General features: G+C 41.8%; 1 protein-coding gene across 2 annotated transcripts in view; it reads left to right on the top strand.

The window, feature by feature from the left end:
* SDK1 (sidekick cell adhesion molecule 1) overlaps window positions 1-22,517 on the top strand; it is a 646,346-nt gene that overhangs the window by 557,501 nt on the left and 66,328 nt on the right. The window contains exons 30-35 of one of the 2 annotated variants that reach the window (XM_043523779.1): window positions 4,742-4,936; window positions 9,094-9,295; window positions 12,874-12,977; window positions 13,839-13,909; window positions 20,332-20,467; window positions 22,199-22,258. In XM_043523779.1, the coding sequence (XP_043379714.1) occupies window positions 4,742-4,936; window positions 9,094-9,295; window positions 12,874-12,977; window positions 13,839-13,909; window positions 20,332-20,467; window positions 22,199-22,258 (768 nt within the window). The remainder of the gene's footprint in view (window positions 1-4,741; window positions 4,937-9,093; window positions 9,296-12,873; window positions 12,978-13,838; window positions 13,910-20,331; window positions 20,468-22,198; window positions 22,259-22,517) is intronic. The other variant, XM_037910909.2, reaches the window with a different exon arrangement.

Genomic DNA, 22,517 nt, shown 5'->3' with positions numbered 1-22,517 from the left:
TTTTTTCTTTGCATTCATGTCTAATACTTAAAATTTTATAGTTCAGAGGGATTAGAACAGGTAGGAAAGTGACCAACAATAATTTGCCTTTGATAACACACTTAACCTTTAACAGCTAGATAGTGAGTTTGCTTTTCTCTTAATAGTCCATGTTTTGCCTCCAGGCTCTAGTCTTGCTGTTTTACTACTTGTTCTTATCTTCTCTTGTTGTACTTCTTTAACGATCTTATCTGCCTCTTCCTGCATTGCTCTTGCTACTGTATAAATTCCACAATGCATTCTTTCTTCTGTTTCCCCCACTCTGGTCCCCTGTCTCTGCGCTCTCAATTCTGCTTTCTGTACATGTACAGAAACAGAAAAAATCACAACGTATCCCTTCCTCTTCCTACTGATCTGTCTTTCTCTGGACTTTAAATAAGACAGACAGCTCTAGTGTTAAAGATGCTGAGATACCATGGTGATGAGTGCAGGACGGACGAGAGGCTTGGAACCATAGGTCAAAAGGGATAGATTATATATACTTGCCTGAAAAGTGTAAGGCTGGAAAGTTCAAAGTTGGGTACCTCTGAGACATCACTGGGACTTGTGAGTGCTCAGGACCTATGAAAATCAAATCATTTTTTGTTTAGGTACCTAGTTTTAGTCACCCAACTGTGAAAATGTTAGTCTAAATTTCCTGATAGCGCTGCAGACCAGTATAGCTTTGAGATAGCAAAATGGAATGTCTTCTGGCTCATGGGTCATCAACACACTTGTTAACTGAGCCCTAATTGCACCCTCTTTATTAGTGATGCAGCAGCCAGAAAGTACATAGCTTGACTTTCAGATCTTAGGATGAATTTCAGAGCTATAAGCTTGGAAAACCATCTTTATACTCATAAAATGAAAATATTTGATCTGGAAGTCACAGAGAAATGTAACGGGGGTGCTAGCCAACACCTGGAAGAGATCTATGTGACTACTCCTCTATAAAAAGCAGCCGGAGGTTGCAATGAAGTAGGGAGAGATCAGGAAATTGTAGAAACTACAGCGAGTGTGAAGGGCTTCTGTAGGAGAGACCTGAGATCAAGGGTGTGTCAGAGAGGAGCCCAGGCATCACGAGGCACCTGTGAGGAAACCCAGATGACGTTTGGGTCTCAAAGTTTGGGCCCTAAATGCTGCTGCCCAAAGGCTAAGGCTCCAGCTAGGAAGAGCTGGGAGGATGCACTGTGACAACCGTCTGGGACAGAAGACCAAGCTGTGCCTGTGAGAGAAGGCACCCGCACAAAGTATAGACTTTTGTGTGATGATGGTCTTTATTTTGGGACCCTGTGGTCTGTTAAGAACTATTTCTGTTATTAAACTGTGTTAATGACACCCCAGGCAAAGAATTGTTTCTGCTACTAAACCTGCCCCAGGCAGGGGTGGTATTAATCCAGAGGGAAATCTATGTGTTGTTTTTAAGGGACCCTGAAGAGAGGGAAACAGAAGTAGGATGTTGCAAAGCAAGCTCTGGTCATGAAAGGGTGCTTAGGAGATGGCCAACCCTGTTACAAGAGACAGTAAATGTGGAGCCTCACCATGTCATGTTACAGTCACTGTTCATAGTAGGACAGCACTTTAATCCACACGCTCAGGTTTCTAATCTGTGCTATCTCAGATGGCCCTATAATGTTTCTGAGAAAGCTACCCAACCTCTTACTATTCACCTTATTTTCCAAAGCCAGAAGTTTCCAACTTGGGTGCCCAAAATTAAACACCGAAATCCATGATTATGCACCTAAATAAGTGGCTATATATACAGAGGTACTGCAAACTCACAGCCCCCAGTGACTTCAATTGGAGCTACAGGTAATCTGAAAAGCAAGCTGGTTATTTAGATGCCTACCTTTATGCACTCTGGTTTGAAAATGTTGGTCTTCCAGTCTATCATCTGTATATGTCATTATTCTTATATGGGCTGAGACCATTGGCTCCCTCTCTCTTTTTTACCTGCTGTAATTTGAATACCAAGGAAGACTGGTCTCCTACCCTTGTCCATGTGTAGCCACAGGGTCTGAAACTCTGGGTCACAGCTGCATACAGTACTAACATTCAGAATCCCACTGCTAACCATTGCCACAGATTTCTTTATAGCCTCCAAAGAAAAAGACAAGGAAATATAAGGAAGAGAAATGCCATCAGTAACAACATGGAATAGGATGGCCCCACCTGAATCACCCTTCTGCAGCAGGCCATGGCAAGACAGTCTCATTTGCCTCGGTTTCCCCTTTCAGAGTCCACATAACTCCATGCAAACTTAACCTCTAGTCCATCAGCATTACCATTACCAAAATATAGCTCAAATCATCCCCACCAAAAGTCCCAAATAGTCTATTTCCCACACCCAGTGTATATAGTCCTTAAAACCCAAGACATCTTGCCCCTAGCTGCCTCACATACCACAGACTGACACCTTCAGTCATGCCTGGACACTGTCAGTCCTCTCTTTTCCTTGTTCCAGGACAGCTACCCCAGCCCTTCCAACTGGAGTGTAGCCCCACTCTTCCTAGCAGGAACCCTACAGCCTCTCTGCTGGGAGCATCTTTCACTCCCCCTAGCGCTCTCGTGGTTACCCTGGGTTCAGCTTTCCAGCCCTGGGGATGTCAGCAGGTAAGCTCCTCTGCCGCTCCCCTGTCTTCAACCCTCTCTGGTCCTGGCTCTCCGGCTTGGAGATGCCAGCCAGCAAATGCCTCTTGCAGCTCTCCTTGCCTTCAACTTTTCCCCAGGAAACACCTTCTGCTTCCTTCCAGGATGTCTTCCAGTCCCACTAGTCTTTGACAGCTCTCACCTGCCCTTCCTGGCTGAACCAGTCTGCTCTCATCTCTGGGTTCCTGACTAACCCAAGCAGCCCTCCTAATTAGCCAAATGGGAGCACCTGCTCTCATACCTGGGAGCTAGACCTACTTCATTTACTGGGGCTAATCACCCTGTGACACCCCATCCCCATCATCACCACTGTCTGCATACACATATAACACCATTTGTATCCCAGGTAAATTCTATGGTTCACAAGATAATACACATACTTATATATAGAATTCACTCTAAAAAGTACATTAATTCTCTATTTGTGCATCTTCTTTCTTTGTTAGTTGGTGAATGACAATCACTGCAGTTTCCCAGTGGGAGATAGATGCCATCAATTTTGTCTAATGTCCACTAATATCCTTAGTTTTCCATGCATTGACCTTCATGTATGAAACACTCTTTCTGCTCTTATTGCAATCAAGATTTAGTAGGCATTCAACACTGTAGCGGGGATATAAAGTTCAGGGGGGAAAATCAGTGTCTCTGCAGAGCTGTTTGTATTTCAGAAGATCAGCAAAGGTTTGGCAGAAATCTGTCACAACTGAATTCAGCTGTTTTATTTTGTAGGGGTTTTTTGGCCATTACCCTCTCTCACGTAACTTGATGAAGCATTTAACAGTTCTGACTTTATTCAGCTTGGACAACAGAGCACCATACAAGTTCTAGTATGAATTGATTTTGGAACATAGTTGCTGGACTAAAAGTTGCCAATGCGCTCCAGGAGAAAGAGAACCTGGTGCAGTTGGTAGTATTTCCAGAATGGGTTTGAACATTTGGTATTCTCTCTTTGGGGGACAGTTGTTGTTTGTGGTGTGTGAGAATCCTGGACACACTAGTTTGCACAGTTGGATCATTAATAATGTGTGATAAACTGTAAACTCATAACCATCAGAAAGGCCTGAGAGGAGATTAGAGTCGACTGAGCAGAATTTACTAAACAGATGACGTGTGGTATCAGCTTTTCAGCATACAGGGTATTTTTCAAGCAGGACCCCACAGTCTCCTGATCTCCTAAAAAAACAATGAGGAGTACTTGTGGCACCTTAAACGCTAACAAATTTATTTGGGCATAAGATTTCATGGGAAAGCTTATGCCCAAATAAATTAGTTGGTCTGTTTAAAACGTAGGTAAAGAAACAAGCTTTCGTGGGGAAGCTTATGCCCAAATAAATTTGTTAGTCTCTAAGGTGCCACAAGTACTCCTTGTTTTTGCTGATACATACTAACACGGCTACCACTCTGAAACCTGATCTTCTGCAGTAAAGGAGAAGAGCAGGAACACCAAGTGACTAAAAGAAAGAGGCTTGTACCATCAACTACAGCATGAATTCTAGATCTACACGTGGGCAGGAAAGATGAAAAAAGATATCTCCAAACAGATGTGAGAATTAACTGAGTGTGAGATATGAATGTTGCATTACCTAAGCAATCTGAATACCCATGTTTTAAAAAATTCTCAATCAGCATGCTCTGCTCTGCAGTAAATGTGTATGTGTCAGCGGGAGGGGAACAGTAAGGGGAGATTAGTTTCAGTGAACTGACTTGGCCTGTCAAAGTCAATTGTTTGGACTCTGTTGGTTCCTGTGGCATTCTCTCAGTGTACCAATATGCTCAGGAAAGATTAAACTGTTTTCATATCCCATTCTGGTGAAGGATGAAAAGTGAAACGAGTTTCATGGTGGATTAATACTCAGAAGGCCCTTCCATTCATCACAATGTGTGTAATTTCCCTGATAATGTACTGCATCTGGCTGGGGGAGAGGGTGTTATAAAGCTGAATTACTTTGTTTTGCCTTCAAATAAATAAGTAATTAGGATGAACTAATAGTCTTGGCATTTTTCCCCCACTAAAAGATTGAAAAACAGCCCTAACCTCTCTTCGCTCTTCTGCTTTTTGTTGCTATGAATTCAGGATATCAAATTGCATACCGCCTGGCAACCAGCAGCCCTAACAAGTTCACCACAGTGGAAGTTGGGTCAACAGTCAGACAATTCACAGCTACCGATCTCAGCCCTGAGTCTGCATACATCTTCCGGACATCTGCCAAGACCAGACAGGGCTGGGGAGAGCCTCTGGAAGCCACAGTAATCACTACGGAAAAGAGAGGTAATGCCTGTAGCCATCATAGCTTCACTAGTACAATGAATGTGATGAACTGTGTAAAAGAGGATTCTCGGAGACTGAACTTTTCCCATCAAGCAGTGTGTTGATCATGCACAACTCCCTTCTGCAGTCAGATATTTTCTTTCAGGTCTTTGCTGATCTTCTAAATAAAACATTTAAGTGGCAGTCTCAGGGAAAAAAAGAGGATTAATTGCACTAATTAGGAGAGGCAGCTGTGAGCAGACATTGTGCAGGCTTCCCCCACGCTGCTCTGCCACTGCATCTTAGTTCTGATCTAAGGAGTTCCCTGTTATTCCATTCTTTGGTTCTAATGCACACTGCCAGGGCACCCCCAGATTTTAATCTGGCTCAGAATTACTAACTACATTCCAAATCCAGAGTCACTTCTGCCCTCAATTTACACCTGTGGAACCTCATTGGTGACAGTGAGGTTGCACAGATGTAACAGAATCCAGTTAAATACCAAGGAGATGGGTTCCTCAGAAATATTATAGAAAAAATAAGATATGACAGAATCTGATCTGTAGAATTTTTGCTACTGATATTTTTACATCAGCAGGAAAGAATCCCACTTGCCTTGGAGATCTTCAGTTTAGTCTGTGGATCTGACAGAAAAACTTTTTTTTTTTGCTTATAAATGAAGAAAAGTTGATTGGCCTGAAAGAATATAAGCATGGAATTCCAATATACCAATTATACCAAATCACTTTTCAGAGTAGAACCACATTTCATGAGGCGGCAATAACAATAAAGCCCCAACATAAGCAAGCCTGAATGTTCAATTGGTAGCCCTCCTGCCTTGGAGTAAAACGATTGTGGGATCAGCTGGCAGACTTTGGCTCTTGCCTAGTTCTGACATAACAGTGCAACACTAGGGGGTTTTGCATTTTATTTCTCAGTTCATAAGATATGATTGTCCAACAAGTTCTAGATCTGAACCTGAATCTGAATCCTTCCTGTACCATCAATGTGAGGGGCATGAACAAGGCTCCACCATCCCTGTGTATTTCGCTGTTCTCTGGAATGGCTACTTTATTGTGTTTCTATAATTTTTTTACAAGCATACCATTGTTGGCCTATTGCTCCACCCCCAACCTGGAGGACCAGTGGGGCTGGGTTTTTTTGTCTGGTCCCTACCATTTGACCTGTCCAGCTTGGATGGCCCCCCAGGGGGTAAAACTTCTACTAGCATAGCTCTCAGGGACAGTGGCACACACAAGTTTTCCCGTCGCATCAAGGTGCTGTCCCCAGAGAAGGAAAATAGCTGTAGAAAAATTTTAAAAATACACATGCTAACACTCCCATCCATCTTACGGACTGATAAGCCCAAATGGAAGGTTAAACAATGCATGGAACTTTCCAGTAAAGTGTAGATGAGAACCCCAATGTCCTGGGAAACATTCTCTTTCTCAAAAATAGCCATTCTAATTTCCAACGCTGCACATTAGCTGTTGCTGAGCACATAATAGCTCACTGCATAATTCCCACTTTCACTACAATAACAATGTTCTCCATTATCATCAAGCCCGTAGGGATATCTTGAATGTGAGAGTCATTATATAAAACAAAACCTTTCCCTCTCTAATAGCTGGCTTCGTGTCCCTGCATGTATCCCATAAAGTTGAGACCAGCTGTCTGGTCTGTGTGTCTGGGAGAGAAAGAAAAATGGTGAAGCTCATATCAATAAGATGAGAGGAAATGCATAAGTTGCAGCTGTTCAGTTAGGAAACAAACCAGAATATGAGAGTCTTTATAGTGTATGCTTTCATGAATGAATACTCACTTCTCCACTAATAAAATTCACTTAATATCAAATAAAGATGGAAATTTCAAAGGAGTTTAAAGTAGATAGGCACCCAAGTCTCATTGAAACTCAGTCAGGATTGGACACCTGTTTTAGGGCAGTGGTAACCCAGCTGGATTAGAACGGCCCATGCTGTGAGCTCAGCCTCAGTCTTGAAATGGTTCAGCAATAAACAAACTCTAAATTTGGCTGTCCGCACCTTTCAACTAACAACTAAACATAAAAGCTATCTATTTTGTTGCAGTGTTTTAAGCAAAGGCTCTGATCTGGCCCTGGGATTCTGGGTTAACACTTAGGAGCTCCTCTCCTGTCCCAGCATTCCCCCCCATGATAGGAGGTGAGGCAGGCAAGCCTTCTGAACAGGACTGCTGGCTCCCGATTGGTCAGTGTCTCCTCTTGGCCCTTCCAGGCCCCTGAAGGACGAAGGCTTTTTGGTTGCCCAACCTGACTGGATTTTCCTTAAGCTGGGGGGCATCAGCACTGCCATCTCCAGCAGGAGGTAGAGAAGGCATGATAGACCCCACTACACAGGTTCCTATGAAAATCGAAGTCTAAAACTTTATATATGTGGTGCTTGTCATGACTTAATTATCACAAGGTGCTTCGTGGCAATAGTTATAGCTAGACAGCATGGTATTTCTTGATCCTTTGGATTTACACTTTACTATAATGCCCTTCAGGATAGTGACACCTGCTGGTTAGAACAGAGCTGATGAGCCTTGAGATTCTCCATTGTTAAACTTAACAAGAAACTCGTGCCCCTGCCTGTGAAAAAATTCTGTTGAGTCATGTGAACTGGCTTAGCTACTTCTGCAGGAAAGTTAACCTTTGAGTTTGCTTGTGGATAAACTCCGGTAATGGGGGCCCTCTGTAGGAATAGTTTCCTACTAACAATCAGGGAATTTATTTTAAAAAAACGAAGATGGTAATGGGTCATCAAGACTTTAACAACAGACTAAAACCCTGTCATGGGAAACTGGATACAATATGTGATCTGCCCCAAATTGCAAGCCAGTTAAAGTTTACCAGATGAGAGTACTAAACCCCCACAAGACTTTACCAGCTACTCACTTCCTCTGATAGAATAACCCTGAACACCTGTCTAGTCCTGCCAGTGCAAGACAGTGACTTTTACGTTTAACTCTGCAATCCACACTACTGGCACTTGCTGACTCTGCATGGCTAATAGCTTACAATTCTTTTGGCATTCATGCATCAGCAAGAGCGTGCTGCGGAGAAATGCCAAACCATAAAGGAAATGTTTTGAGTTGGGATGGGGGGAGAGGGAATGCTCTTCATACAAAGCTAGGAGAATCATGCAGTCAGAGGTGTGTGTTTATGGAAACAAGTGCTGATTAAGGTGAATCATATCACTTCTTGAAGGCAGGTCACTGTGGTGTCTCCAGTCAATTCCTGCTTTATTACATGCACACATTTTAATCAGAATCAATAAACTTCATGATAGACAATTAAACAATTATTTCTCTCTCTATTGAGTTTCTCAGTTGAAATCGATGGGGTGAGCAGATACACTGACAAGGTAGAGGAGATCTATATTCAAACAGTTAGATACTGGCTTCTGCAGCACCTGCATTCCCATTCTTCACCTCATATGAAAGATATTAACCATTAATTGCTCTGGAGAGTTCCCCATCTGCATTGGGACTAGCTTTCTTGCCTCTGCAGGCTCAGGGTCAATAAGTGTGAAGGAAGAAGGAGGGGTGGGTCTGACTAGTGAGCTGAATGAGGCTCTTAGACTCCCAATTCTCCACTCCACCAAGCTGTGCTCCGACATCAGCAACCACAGGAAGATGGGTGTGGTTTCCAGATCTTTGACCAGCTGGCTCAAGTGAAAGTTAGAGTAACACTGTGGCCTCTTTTACTTCTGCTGCTGGCCCTTGAAGGATAAGGCATAGTGAAATCTGACCACCACACTCCAGCACACCCTGACGCATCCCCTCCTCCCATGTATGCTGGGGCAAAGGAGCAATTCTTTGTCCAAGAAGGTGTATGTAGAAGGTGCAGGTGTTCTCTGGTCTCTAGAGATATAAAATGTATTGATTACAAGATCAGCTCCTCAGTGTCTGGCTATTTAAGGGCATGGCCACCCAAAAGTGTCTTTTTTTCCTAGGGAGACAAGAATCATTCCTAACACTCCTCTTTGCAGCTGAAACTTGAGATATGGTACAGAATATCTGCTTCACTGTTTCATGCAGCAAATCTAAAAGCAGCAGTAATCTGTTGCATTACATCTGGGAAGCTCCATGAGCACCTCTAGATTTGTCCTATCTTGAGTTTCCTCCCACAGTAATACCCATTGTTTGTTTAATTGCAGAGCGGCCAGCACCTCCTAGAGAGCCGAAGGTACCCCAGTCTGAGGTGTCATCACAGACCCTGCAGCTACAATGGGTTCCTGGTAGTGATGGATCTTCACCAATACGGTATTTCACCGTGCAAGTGCGGGAGCTACCAAATGGAGAATGGCAAACCTATTCCTCTTCCATCAGTCATGAGGCAACATCCTGTGTTATTGAGAGGTATTGTATAACATCAGAGTGTCATAGAAAGTACAATACTTACCATTCCAAATATTTTATAATTTCAAAGCACTAAGCAAACATTAGATAATGAAACCTCACAACCCTTCTGTGAGGCTGGTAAGTAATGGTCACTATCCCTGTTTTAGAGTTGGCAAAGCTGAGATACACAGGTTTAGTAATTTGCCTAAGGACGTCCCACAAATCTAATTCAGAGTTGATTTTGTAGCTAACCATTTCTAGGCTCCTCCCCCAATGTTTAGTATACTAGAGGATAAAATCATAGAATTGTAGGACTCAGAGAGACCTCGAGACTTTATCTAGTCTAGTCTCCTGCACTCAAGGCAGGACTAAGTATTATCTAGACCAGTGGTTCCCAAACTTGTTCCACCGCTTGTGCTTTCCCTGCACAAGCGGCGAACAAGTTTGGGAACCACTGATCTAGACCAACCCTGACAGGTGTTTTTCTAACCTGCTCTTAAAAATCTCCAATGATGCAGATTCCACAACCTCCCTGGGCAATTTATTCCAGTGCTTAACCGCCATGATAGTTAGGAAGTTCTTCTTAATGTCCTACCTAAGCCGCTGTTGCTGCAATTCAAGCCCATTGCTTCTTGTCCTATCCTCAGAGGTTAAGGAGAACAATTTTTCACCCTAATCCTAGCAACAACCTTTTATAAACTTGAAAACTGTTTTCATGTCCCCTCTCAGTCTTCTCTTCTCCAGATTAAACAAACCTAATTTTTTCAATCTTTCCTTACAGGTCAAGTTTGCTAGACATCTAGTCATTTTTGTTGCTCTTCTCTGAACTTTCTCCAATTTGTCCAGATTTGTCCAATCTGGCACCCAGAACTGGACACAGTACTTCAGTTGAGGCCGTATTAGTGCAGAGTACAGCGGGAGAATTACTTCTTGTGTCTTGCTTACAACACTCCTGCTAATATATCCCAGAATGATGTTTGCCTTTTTTGCAACAGTGTTACACTGTTGACTCATATTTAGCTTGTCATCCACCCGCAGATCCCTTCCCACAGTACTCCGTCCTAGGCAGTCATTTCCCATTTTGCATGTGTGCAACTGACTATTCCTTCCTAAGTGTAGTACTTTGCATTTGTCCTTATTGAATTTCATCCTATTTACTTCAGACCATTTCGCCAGTTTGTCCAGATCATTTTGAATTTTAATCCTATCCTCCAGAGCACTTGCAACCCCTGCCAGCGTAATATCATCTGCAAATTTTATAACTATACTTTCTATGCCATTAACTAAAACATTGATGAAGATATTGAACAGAACTGGATCCAGAACTGATCCCCACGATATGCCCTTCCAGCTTGACTGTGAACCACTGATAAATACTCTCTGGGAACCCTATAGTCGCTCCATCTAGGCTGTATTTCCCTAGTTTGTTTATGAGAAGATCATACGAGACAGTATTAAAAGCCTTACTAAATTCAAGATATACCACATCTACCACTTCTCCTCCCCCCCACCCCACCCCATCCACAAGGCTTGTTACCCTGTGAAAGAAAGCTATTAGGTTGCTTTGACTGATTTTGTTCTTGACAAATCCATGCTGACAGTTACTTATCACCTTATTATCTTCTAGGTGTTTGCAAATTGATTGCTTAATTATTTGCTCCATTATCTTTCCGGGTACTGAAGTTAAGATGACTGGTTTGTAATTCCCTGGGTTGTCCTTATTTCCCTTTTTATAGCTGGGCACTATATTTGCCCTTTTCCAGTCCTCTGGAATCTCTCCCATCTTCCATGACTTTTAGAAGATAATCGCTGTCATGGAGGATAGAGCACTGACTTATTAGTCCACCCAGGGGTATAAACAAATTGCTACTACCCTTTGTCTAACTGTGCAGGAAAAAGAAAACTTGAAGATTGTAGGAAAATGCAGACCTGATTCATTGTCCTCAGTGGAGTTACATCAGGCCTGAATTATGCCTGGTGTCTTTCTAGTCAAGGCCTCTGAAATCAAGGAGACCAGCTATGTATTTTGGAACTGACATTGTAGTTACTGAAAACCAAAGATCTGTATTTCAAGAAAGACCATTTAAGTTGCTGAAGTTTTCTAATAGGGTAGAACTAAGGAAAACATTTCTTCTCCACCTTGCTAAAAGCATTTTCCTGGGGGAATCCAGAAAAGCAATATTTTGAGTGCCACTAGACTATTGCCCATCCCTCAATAGTTAATCGTCCTGTGAAGGAATGTGTTACCCCTCTAAAGGAAAGACTGGAGCCTGCAGCTGGGACAGCCTGGAGTGTAATCAAGGAGACCCTGTCCTAGGGCTGGGCTATATAAATAAGAAGAGGAAGCTCAGCAGGGGAGTAGAATCCATTCAGGCTGCATAAGGTTTTTCCTCAGGCTCCAGCAGACCAGGCTTACGAGACTCAGAGGGTTGGTGTTATGGACTTCAAGTTTTGGGAGCTCTGAACCAGGGTCTAGTGGTGAAGACCTTATGAAATTTGTTGTAATTGCTCCTTTCCTGAAGCCTTTTTATAAAAGGACGTGCTGTTCTGTTAATGTGTGTTGAGTTCTCCTCAGCCTGAGCTGATAAAGCAAACCTTTTGCTGCCCAATCTGGAAATTAAGGTGGGACACACCTGCAACACTGCACTGGGACACGAAGGCGTGCAGGGGGATGGCTCACCCCTTTACACATTCCTTCCCAGTAGGTTTTTGGACCTGTAGTCACAGTTGCATTTGCTGGTTGGTGGACAGATAACTACCAATTAATTAACTAAACTCCCCATAACTTGTAGCCCTGAAATTGAAACTCGTGAAGGTGACTCAAAAGCAAATCTTCCCCCTCGCCAAGCTAGAAGAAGCTTTGCTAAGGTTATATCAGTTGGAAGTTGCTCTTTGCATATGTTAAAGCCATGCGTATACAGAACTGTAGTGAATCTGCAGTCACGGTCCATACTAAATAATTCAGGGAATTGCATTAGCTTGAAATTTAATAGGAATGAAACATGCCAATCTTGCAGCATGACAGAGGATTAACTGGGAGATTGGTGGCCTCAGGGTTAATGCCAGCTGTGCTATTGACTCACTGGGTGGCTCTGGGCAAAACATTTAACCTCTCTTTAGCTCAATTTCCCTATCTGTAAAATGAGGATGATAGTCTTTAGCTGCGCCACAGGTGTGTTGTGAGGATATATTAGATAAAATACGAACAGCGCTCTGAAGATCTGAAACACTAATATACATGATGAATTATATTATTATTAATATGCCCTGCCCTTTTCCAGAACCAAAAGCTACCATAGATATGTCTGTGAATCATAGCTATGGCTATTCTGTAGACCATCAAGAGCACAGAATGCCTGTGTTTAAGAACTCTGTCCAGTCAATATTTGAGAAGGTGATGACAACAGTGGAGAGTTTGAGCAAATCCAGTGCTACGAAGAAGAAGGACAAGGCCAGATAGAAAGGGAGGAGTCTTAAGAGGAGATGAACTACTCTAATAATTTAATTTGCCTTTGGGCAGGTTCTTTGTAAGAGATTTGGTCTCAGACAGCTTTTGAAGAGAATTCATCCCTCATCCTCATTGTTATGTTTTACAGGCTGAACCCATTTACCTCTTATAAGCTGCGTCTGAAAGCAACCAATGATATTGGAGATAGTGACTTCAGTGCTGAGACAGAAGCAGTCACTACTCTGCAGGATGGTAAGAGAGATGGAGAGGGAATATGATCCTACCCTTGCCATGGGATGGGCATGGGTAGATCTTGCTATAACCTCTAGAACACACTTTCCAGTGGATTTAATTCCATTTTGTGCCTTAGACAGTGGTACCCACCCACTTAAACACAGTTCTGTTCACAAACAATTGATATGGGTGGTAAATAGCTTAATTAATAACAGGCAGCTTTAAGTGTTCTGGTGTGCCCTCTGAAAATGAACCATGTTTTCAGGAGTCTCCAAATGGAATTAAACTCTGTTTCATTGGTTTTCAAACTCTGTTCCAACCATTATCTTTGCAGAAATTGAATAATTTACAAGGGATCATTAAAAATAAATGTGGAACTGTGCATATGTTTGAAGAAATGTCTTCAATTGTTTTCACTCATGATCCACATTAGGCAGCAGTCCATCCAAATGGCTGAGGTGTGTTTAATTTACTTTGAGTTTAGTTACAGGGAATCCAGAACAGTTTGGCCTCCTTACAATCAAATGGGTGAAAACTGCAAAAGAGTCTCGCCTCCTTAGCAAACTGTAATCGTTTATTCTGCTGAGCAAACCTAGTGCATTCCACTGTGGAGAGCTGTGAGCCCCTGATAAGCTTTTCCTTCTTTATTCCTGAGATGATACATACTGGGTGTTGAGAGGTAGCGTAGACAGAGAGGAGGTATGGTAGGTAACTGGCCATGCGTAGGAGTACTCTTGTTCACTCTCTTTCCATTGAGCAACCTAACACTGAAGCTGGGACAGAAAGGTCAGTAGTGAAGGAAGGAGGGGTTGATGGAATAAGTTTTCTGTGTTTTGCCACACTATTATAACTTTTTATTATGTTTTGGGTTTTGTTTAGTTCCAGGTGAACCTCCACGCTCTGTGTCAGTAACTCCCCACACTACCTCCTCTGTCCTCGTTCAGTGGCAGGTAGGTAAAATACAAAAATTACTAGAACATTTCTACAGTGACCTAAGATTGATGAACCTTGTTGGCCTAATGGCACAATGCAATGAATAACTTCTCTGCAAAGCCAGTATTATAGCACACTAGAAAGACCGCAGCCTAGTTCCCTACTGCTGATCCAGTTATATATTATGATGAAAGATGTAAATTTCTGGTTCCTGGCTTTTACTCTACGGGGGACTGGATAGTTATGCACCTTGAGGGAGACCGGAGACATAAAGGGGTTTCTACAGATGCCTGAGAATGTTTCTCTTACAAGTAGTACTGTCATCTTGTTGATAATACTAGGTATCACAGTTTGCCTGTACAATCCACAGCAGAGTCATTGTCAGAGTTGTTAAGGATCAGGGAACAAAAATCTCATTCAGTTCAAATTGCATATAATCTCCTTCAGATGATAAAACAGGCAAATATGTTGTGTCTGAGACAACATTCATACCTCCAAGGAATTCCACGTACACTTGAGCTCTTTCTTTTTGAGGTCTAAAGAATGGAAGGTTCTCCAGAATAATGGATGCTGAGAGTAACCATGCCATATCTGCTTTAGAAATGTATGCATTTTCAGTTTCTATCCTATCTTTTCAGTCTGGCCTTGATCTACTTAGGTTTACTGGAACTCTTTGTATGCTATTACCCGAGACTTCCTCTTGCTAGTCAGCATTAATATAGAAAACCCAATGGGTTAATACAAGGTATCTGTTACCTGTGCCAGAAATTCTGTCCCACCCCATGCCTAAGATAGACTTCTGCCCAAATAAGAAGTGCATCTTTGACAGGTTGGATACTAGCGGAAAACATACTGTTTACAGTGTAGATCAGGCTTCCTGTATGTTGGAAGAATTTTCTTTGATGTATGAGAGCCTGTTTATTGCTGTGCAACTGTACTTAGAAGGTCTGGCTATTCAAATGAGTAGTGAGCACATTTTCATGCAGCAACACACTTTGTAACTCTCTCACTTTTACCGCATGTTGACAAATGGAAGACATACTGAACAACTTTACCAATGGAGCTAGTGTAGGTATCAATCAATAGCCCCACCTCCAAATCAATGTAGTCCTTTGCAAGGACAAACAGGGAATGTGAAATGTAATGCACAATAAAAAAATCACATTTGTCCAATTGACTGATTATTGGGGGGTAATTAATGTGAAATAGGTGGTTGTTTAGGTAACTAGATGCTTTTTATTTCATGAAAATGAAATGGGATAGTTGTACCAGAGCCATGTCAAGGGAGTTGCAGGCAATTACATGTCATTACTACATGTCTTATATGGGATCTCAGTAATTCAGCTGTACTTTATTTTTCAAATAAATAAAAATCTCAAATCCCACAGTAGCCTACAATAAACAGGGCATTCTACAGCAGTGTTAAAGAATAATGTAAAACTGAAAACACCAGCCAGTCTGAACGGAGAAGAGGGGAAAGAAGAGACTATAGAGTTCCAAGCAAAGCTGAATTTTTAACTTTGAATTTTGTTAATAACTCACAAAACAAAATCCAAATGCACTATCTGTATTTGAATCCACTTATAGACTCATAGACTTTAAGGTCAAAAGGGACCAGTGTGATCATCTGATCTGATCTCCTGCACATTGCAGGCCAGAGAACCTTACCCACCCACTCCTGTAATAGACCCCTAATCTCTGGCTGAGTTACTGAAGTCCTCAAATCATGGTTTAAAGACTTCAAGTTACAGAGAATTCACCATTTACATTAGTTTAAATCTGCAAGTGACCTGTGCCCTATGCTGCAGAGGAATGTGAAAATCGCCCAGTGTCTCTACCAATCTGGCCACGGGGAAAATTCCTTCCCGACCCCAAATATGGCAGTCGGTTACTCCCTGAGCATGTGGGCAAGACCCATCAGACAGATACCTGAGAGAGAATTCAGAGCTCTCCCCATCTAGTGTCCCATCTCTGGCCATTAGGTGTCTTTGCTGCTAGCAGTCCCATCATACCCTCCCTTCCGTAAATTTATCAAGTTCAGTCTTGAAGCCAGTTAGGTTTTTTGCCCCCACTGCTCCCCTTGGAAGGCTGATCCAGAACTTCATTCCTCTGATGGTTAGAAACCTTCACCGAATTTCGAGCCTAAACTTGTTGTTGGCCTATTTATATCCATTTGTTCTTGTGTCCACATTGGCGCCTAACTTAAATAACTCCTCTCCCTCCCTGGTATTTATCCCTCCGATGTATTTATGGAGAGCAGTCATTTCCCCCGAGAGCCTCTCTTGGTTAAACAAGGCTAAACAAGCCAAGCACTTTGTGTTACCTCTCATAAGGTAGGTTTTCCATTCCTTGGATTATCCTACTAGCCCTTCTCTGCACCTGTTCTAGTTTGAATTCATCTTTCTTAGACATGGGAGATCAGAATTGCACACAGTATTCCAGATGAGGTCTCACCAGTGCCTTGTATAATGGTACTAACTCTTTCCTGTCTCTACTGGAAATACCTTTCCTGACGCATCCTAAGACTGCATTAGCCTTTTTTCACAGCCACATCACATTGATGGCTCATTGTCATCCTGTGAGAAACCAATACACCCAGGTCTTTCTCCTCCTCTGTCGCTTCCAACTGATAAGTTTATGGCAAAAATTCTTGTTGTTAGTCCCTAAATACATGATCTTGCACTTCTTGCTATTAAATTTCATCCCATTTCTATTACTCCAGTTTACAAGGTCATCCAGATCTTCTTGTTTGATAATCCGATTCTCCTCCATATTGGCAATACCGCCAAACTTTGTGTCATCCGCAAATTTTAATTAGCGCACACTCACTTTTTGTTCGAAGGTCAGGAATAAAACTGTTAAATAAGATTGGTCCCAAGACCAATCCTTGAGGAACTCCACTAGTAACCTCCCTCCAGCCTGACAGTTCACCTTTCATTATGAACCATTGTAGTCTCCCCTTTAACCAGTTCCTTATCCACCTTTCAATTCTCATATTAATTCCCATCTTTTCTAATTTAATGAATAATTGCCCATGTGGAATTGTATCAAATGCCTTATTGAAATCCAGGTAGATTAGATCAACTGCATTTCTTTGGTCCAGTCAGTCCATTATTTTTAAATGTAACTGGTAGAAAACAAGTCCTTTCCATCAAAGCCAGTTACAATAATAATCTAAGATTGATTTTAAAAGTTCTAAATGATGTTACTGTTAACTTCAAGATTGTGTATCACTTTACTTCCACCTTAGACACAAGAGTTTCTGTAACTCACATGATATAAACAAATTGTTGTTATTACTACTGCACACCATCCAGGCAGCCACTCATAATCACTTTACCTACCTCAGCAGATCCCTTAGGCCTTTCTCCAGATAGAGAAAAATCCTAAATAATCCATTACATCAAAAGCGGACATTTATCCGTGAAAGACTGATAGGAGTGGAAAGACCTGACCTTTCAGCAAAGTACCCTTTTCAAGGAAGAATCATCATTTTCATGGCAAAGAGAAAAACATCCTGGGCCATTTATCTTCTGAGTATCCCTGTGCTATATTTGAAGGAGGAAAGGACTGGGGAAAACATGAAAGCATAAATACAAGTTCGTTGTCAATGGATTCATGTGGAATTAAAGAAATATCCTTTAATTAGATGTATAACATAACATGGCGCATTAGTGTCCCTCATATACTCTTATTCAACAGTGTTTACCTTTTTTTACATTATATAGGAAATGGTACAGTAAAGTATTTGTCCATAAAAAAGTCTCTCATGTTTTTTGAAGTGCTGTATGACACTTCTCATTAAATAAAAATAAGCTGCATATGTTGGATGTAAGAAAGGGCCTTGCTATTCTACTTTGACAGGACTAGGCCCCTCACAAAATTCTCCAGGCTCTTTGTGGCTTATGGGGAGGGGGCTAGCGGACAAGTAGTGTCCATCTATCCAGATGGATAGCCAAGTGCATCAGATCATGTTATAGACTGGCAGGGGCACCTCTTCCTGGCAGCGAATTAGCACATTGCACAAGGGCACCGGCTATGTCGGTGACCTCTTTAGTGTGCATACTCCTCAGAGACATCTGCAGAGCAGTAAGTTAGTCTTTTCTTCACACATTCACAAAGTGCAGGTGACCAGGGATGATGCTAGATTTAGCAAGGTGCCAGCGCAGTCACTCTGACTGTGAATGCCTTGCACCTGCCTCCGGTAAGTTCTACTGTTTAGGAGTCAGCAGCTGTGGAATGTGATAAGGACTATCACTCGATACAGAAAAGGATGCTACTTATCTGTACAGTAATGGATCTTCTTCAAGGTATGTAGTCCATATACATATTCCATGACCCGCTCTCCACTCGTGCTACTGCCGACTCCACAGGCCAGGGGCTCTGAAAGCCGTGGAAGAACTGAGGTGGGCGGGGCAGGTCCGCCCCTGATTCTGTCACGCAAACTCCTGAGGAAATGAAAGGTGCATGTGCTGCCCCTCCAGGCACTGCTAACTAGAAAGTTCTTCAACACATGCACACTGGTGTGATGCAATCACCAGCTGTGGAATATGTTTACAGACTGCACATCTCGAAGAACGTCTGTTACGGCACAGGTGAGCAATCCCCTTTCCCCTCAGCCTTAGGTTATGCACCAAGCCCCCCAAAATACCTTTTGCCCTAATACAGAGGCATTTTTTTCTGTAGTACAGTCAGTTCTGGTGGATGCCTTTTTGTTGGTGGTGGTATGGAGCAGGGGGTGTTATGTTCTTTTTTTCTTTTCATAGCAGTATGCTAGACTGTTACCAAATTCTTCTTTAAATTTCACAGTACTTGCCTCTCTCCCTGTTTTAAATGATTGAATTATTGGTTTTCACTTTCTTCTTTAAAATTACACAGGGTGTTACCTGGTACTGTCACTACATTTCACCCAAGTAGTTACTGTTTCAGTGATGGACAAAAGATATTTCTATGTAAAGTTTCCAATGTACATGGAGATCTTTCTGAAATTTAAAAGCAAGATCATTATAGCTACAGGCATGATCATTTACCCTTTCAGTTCCTTGCTGCTTAAATTTGAGAGCAGGGATCTTTAGAAAATAAGGGCTCAAGGTCACTTTTCTTCTCTGCCACATTAAAACTACAGTGAGCTCCTGAAAAAACATTTTTTTTTCCAAACCATCATGACTCCCATGTCCTGTCTATATCTAAGTAAGTCACTCAGATAAAAAAATCTCCTCTCAGTATAATGGATTTCTTAGGCTTTTTTATCTCTAGTTGGAGAAGGACGTGGGGGACTGCAGTAGCATTCCTCTGCTGAGGTATAAGTACTATTGAGTGGCAGAGTATGTTCTAGAGAAATAACAAGTGTATGGATGGCCAGCCTGATGGCCCTACATAATTACCATATAGCTATGCCAGAAATCCATATTTAGTTCTCAAGTTAAATTTCTTGTTCTTCAACTTAGCCCAGTATCCAAAGTGGATACCTTGCTGATGTGAGAACAGCAATGTTGGGCTCCATTCACTCCTCAGCCATAAAGAAGGTTCTTTGAAGCAGGAGGCTTGGAGTGAGTGGAAAGAGCAGAATCCTGGGGGTCCCAATATATTATGTGCAAGACTCCTTGGGGAAAAAGAAACATAGTCTGAAGGAGTGTTATAGGTGAGACTTATATTCATGGCACAAAAAGGGAGAGACCGTAAACATCCTTCACTTCCTAAATTGCAGCTATTCTGATGACTTGTGTATTTCTTTGTTTGTTATAGACAGACCCATGTGGCTTGAGGGATGTGTGTCCTGCACTAGCCAAATGTAAATGAGTGGCAGTACCTCATATGGAAGTAGGGCCATTACCAAAATACCTGGTTTTCACCTAATTAGTTAAAACTACTGATCCTTATTCCGCTTCTCATCAGCTACACCTCATCTCCAACCATGCTGAATCCAGAAGCTGTCCTCAAGGAGAACAACCAGGAGAGAATCGCTGTTTAATAATAACGCCGTTGCCAAAATTTTGAATTCCTCTTTTGCGGCTAAATGTGTGAAAAATTGGCTTCCTTTTCTGCTGTTTTTGTGCCAGACAACATGTAGCCACATCTGTGTTTTTTTGCCATTGGTTTGTCCAGACAATTTGTCACACACAGGCTCTTGTGCATTCAGGATGTAGGACGCTCATGTTCGTGTGAATCATATAAGCCATGGACTACTAAATCCAGGGTATTTTTTAACTACTGTCTCTGAGTTAAAATAACAACGATGCCTTTAAATGTTGTTTTATAACTTCCATGAATGTCTTTCTCTTGTATTGTTGAGGGATCTGTTTTCACCATAGAAGTTTGAGTCCCTGTCGCACTGAACCCAGACTCTGGATGAGACTGTCTAAACCAATGTCTTAAACTGTCTGATGTTTGTTGCATTGAACTTCTGACCAAGCACATTCCTAATGTGAACTTCTTGCAGCCACCAAAGGTTGAGAGTCTGAATGGCTTGCTGTTGGGGTATCGGATTTATTACCGGGAGCTGGAGTATGAAACTGGGCCTGGAACAGAGTCCAAGACTATTAAAATCCCTTCAGCTTTACGAGCTGAGCTTACACGTGAGTAGACACACTCCTGTATTGGAAGCTGATAATCTACCATTCCATCAGAGTCCGCACCCCTCATTACTCAGTGGAGAGGATGTAAAGATGTGCCATGGGTGCTAAATTATTTAACACTTAAGTACAAAGGGCAGAGATGTTCAAAGATGCTATTAACTATGTTCTAATCTGCATTATATTTAATGGCACACTCCAATCCATGCCAGCATGCTTGAAGTGGCATTTTCTCTCCCTCTTTTTCTCCTCCCTCCATGCATACTCCGATTTCCTGCTTTCTCCTATTTCCATCTGGTGGTTACTGTGGTACACTATGCTCTGGCTTCATACACAAAAGGTAGCAGATACATTTTGGAAAATGTATTATTTCAAAAAAGGTTTTTATTTATTTTTTCCGGTATGACCAAACAGCTGATGGGAATATTTAAAGTTTCTAAGTGTTTGTCATTATTTAGGGTCAAAATGGAAAGGAAATAAAATAAATAAAAAGCAAAAAGAAAAGGCGTACTTGTGGCACCTTAGAGACTAACAAATAGTCTCATCATATTGGCGTATAGGTTAACAATAATCAGGAAACATTTTATTGATGGAAAGAATACTGAGAAGGAGAAGAGTAAGAGAAAAATGAAGAGGAGATTTAAAGAGAAGAAGGAAAGTAGGAAGGAAGAATAAAGCATAAAAATCAGGTGGGAGAGGAGGATCAAGTGACGGCTCAGTAGCTTGAGAGACGTAGACTAGCAATAAAATGTCATCGTGACAGATAAGCTTCTGCCATGATTGAAATCAATGGGATTACTCTCAGAGTTAAATACTACTCACTGTGAGTAAGGGTGGCACAATCTGGCCCAGCAGGATTTACATGATATGATAATGTCTTGCAGCATTTCTCGGGACTGGGAGAACCCATTCAGGCTGTCTCTTATAGACACTATTATGATAATATCTATAGAGAGTAGATTTTCTTTGAAATAGCTTATGCATCAAATTCTGTCCTAATTTACAATGGGATTGTACATAGTGTAAATCAGGGCAGAATGTGGCCCTAAAGGTTCTATAGCTGATTTTCTAATAGTATAAATCACCCTACTGTGCTTTTTCTGGAAAGACAGAGAGAGAGAGAGAGAGAGAGAGAGAGAGAGATTTTCAAACAAAATTCCCTCTTCTCTTAAAGCAATACAGTGATATTTGTACCCATGCGTACCTCTCCCACATTGACCTGCTGTTTTTATACAGTTTATTATTACTGTAAATACCATGAAAATGAAACTGTGGGAAACTTAGTTTATGCTTTAAAGAAATAAATCCCATATAAATTTAAACATTAGCTGTTTATGTCCCACATCTGGGGACTTTATCCTATCATGCTCCACATTTAAGCTTTGGTAGGCTGAGAACTAACAATTCAGTGCGGTGTTGGGAGTTTTCCCCATAGAATTTGCCTCCCTTATACTGACTTGTTCTATTTAATCTAAGGAATCAGTACATTTCCCTGTGCTGTATTTTTGTGTGATTCTCTCTGTGGTGATGAAATGAAACAGCCCCTTGTGAGTGAGATGCTTTTGATGTGTTACGAGAGAGTGATGTGATTTTATTGCCCTTCAAGGTAGAGTCCTAAAGCTCAAACTGCGTACGTGTGTGCTGCATCATTTCCCTCTGTCTCTGCTGTACATCATTTGCAATAACTGTTTCCTTGCACTGTAACAAGCTTTCTGCTTTGCTTACCCTGAATAGCCCAAAGCAGCTTCCAGACAGTGAATAGCCCCTCTGCATTAACGACGTATGAATTAACACGTAAGTGCACGCTGCCTTGACTTTTTGTAATGGTTGGGAATACACCATGGGCACACTTGTATGGTTCTCCTCACCGAATCATGCAGAAACCAACTCCAGATTAATGACTCGGCTTCCTTGAATTCCTTTTCTTTAAATGCTTCTTTCCAATATATCAAGACATTGATGATGCAAGTAGGTAACAGTTTAAAAACAAGGCTGCTGGGAAAGTGAAGCATTATTGACTCTAACATCTCAGTATTTCTGTTGCTAAATGAAT

The sequence above is a fragment of the Chelonia mydas genome, chromosome 10 (assembly GCF_015237465.2).
Source record: "Chelonia mydas isolate rCheMyd1 chromosome 10, rCheMyd1.pri.v2, whole genome shotgun sequence".
Taxonomy (NCBI): Eukaryota; Metazoa; Chordata; order Testudines; family Cheloniidae; genus Chelonia; species Chelonia mydas.
The sequence above is the reverse complement of the archived record's forward strand: the minus strand, read 5'-3'. Positions and strand labels throughout refer to the sequence as shown.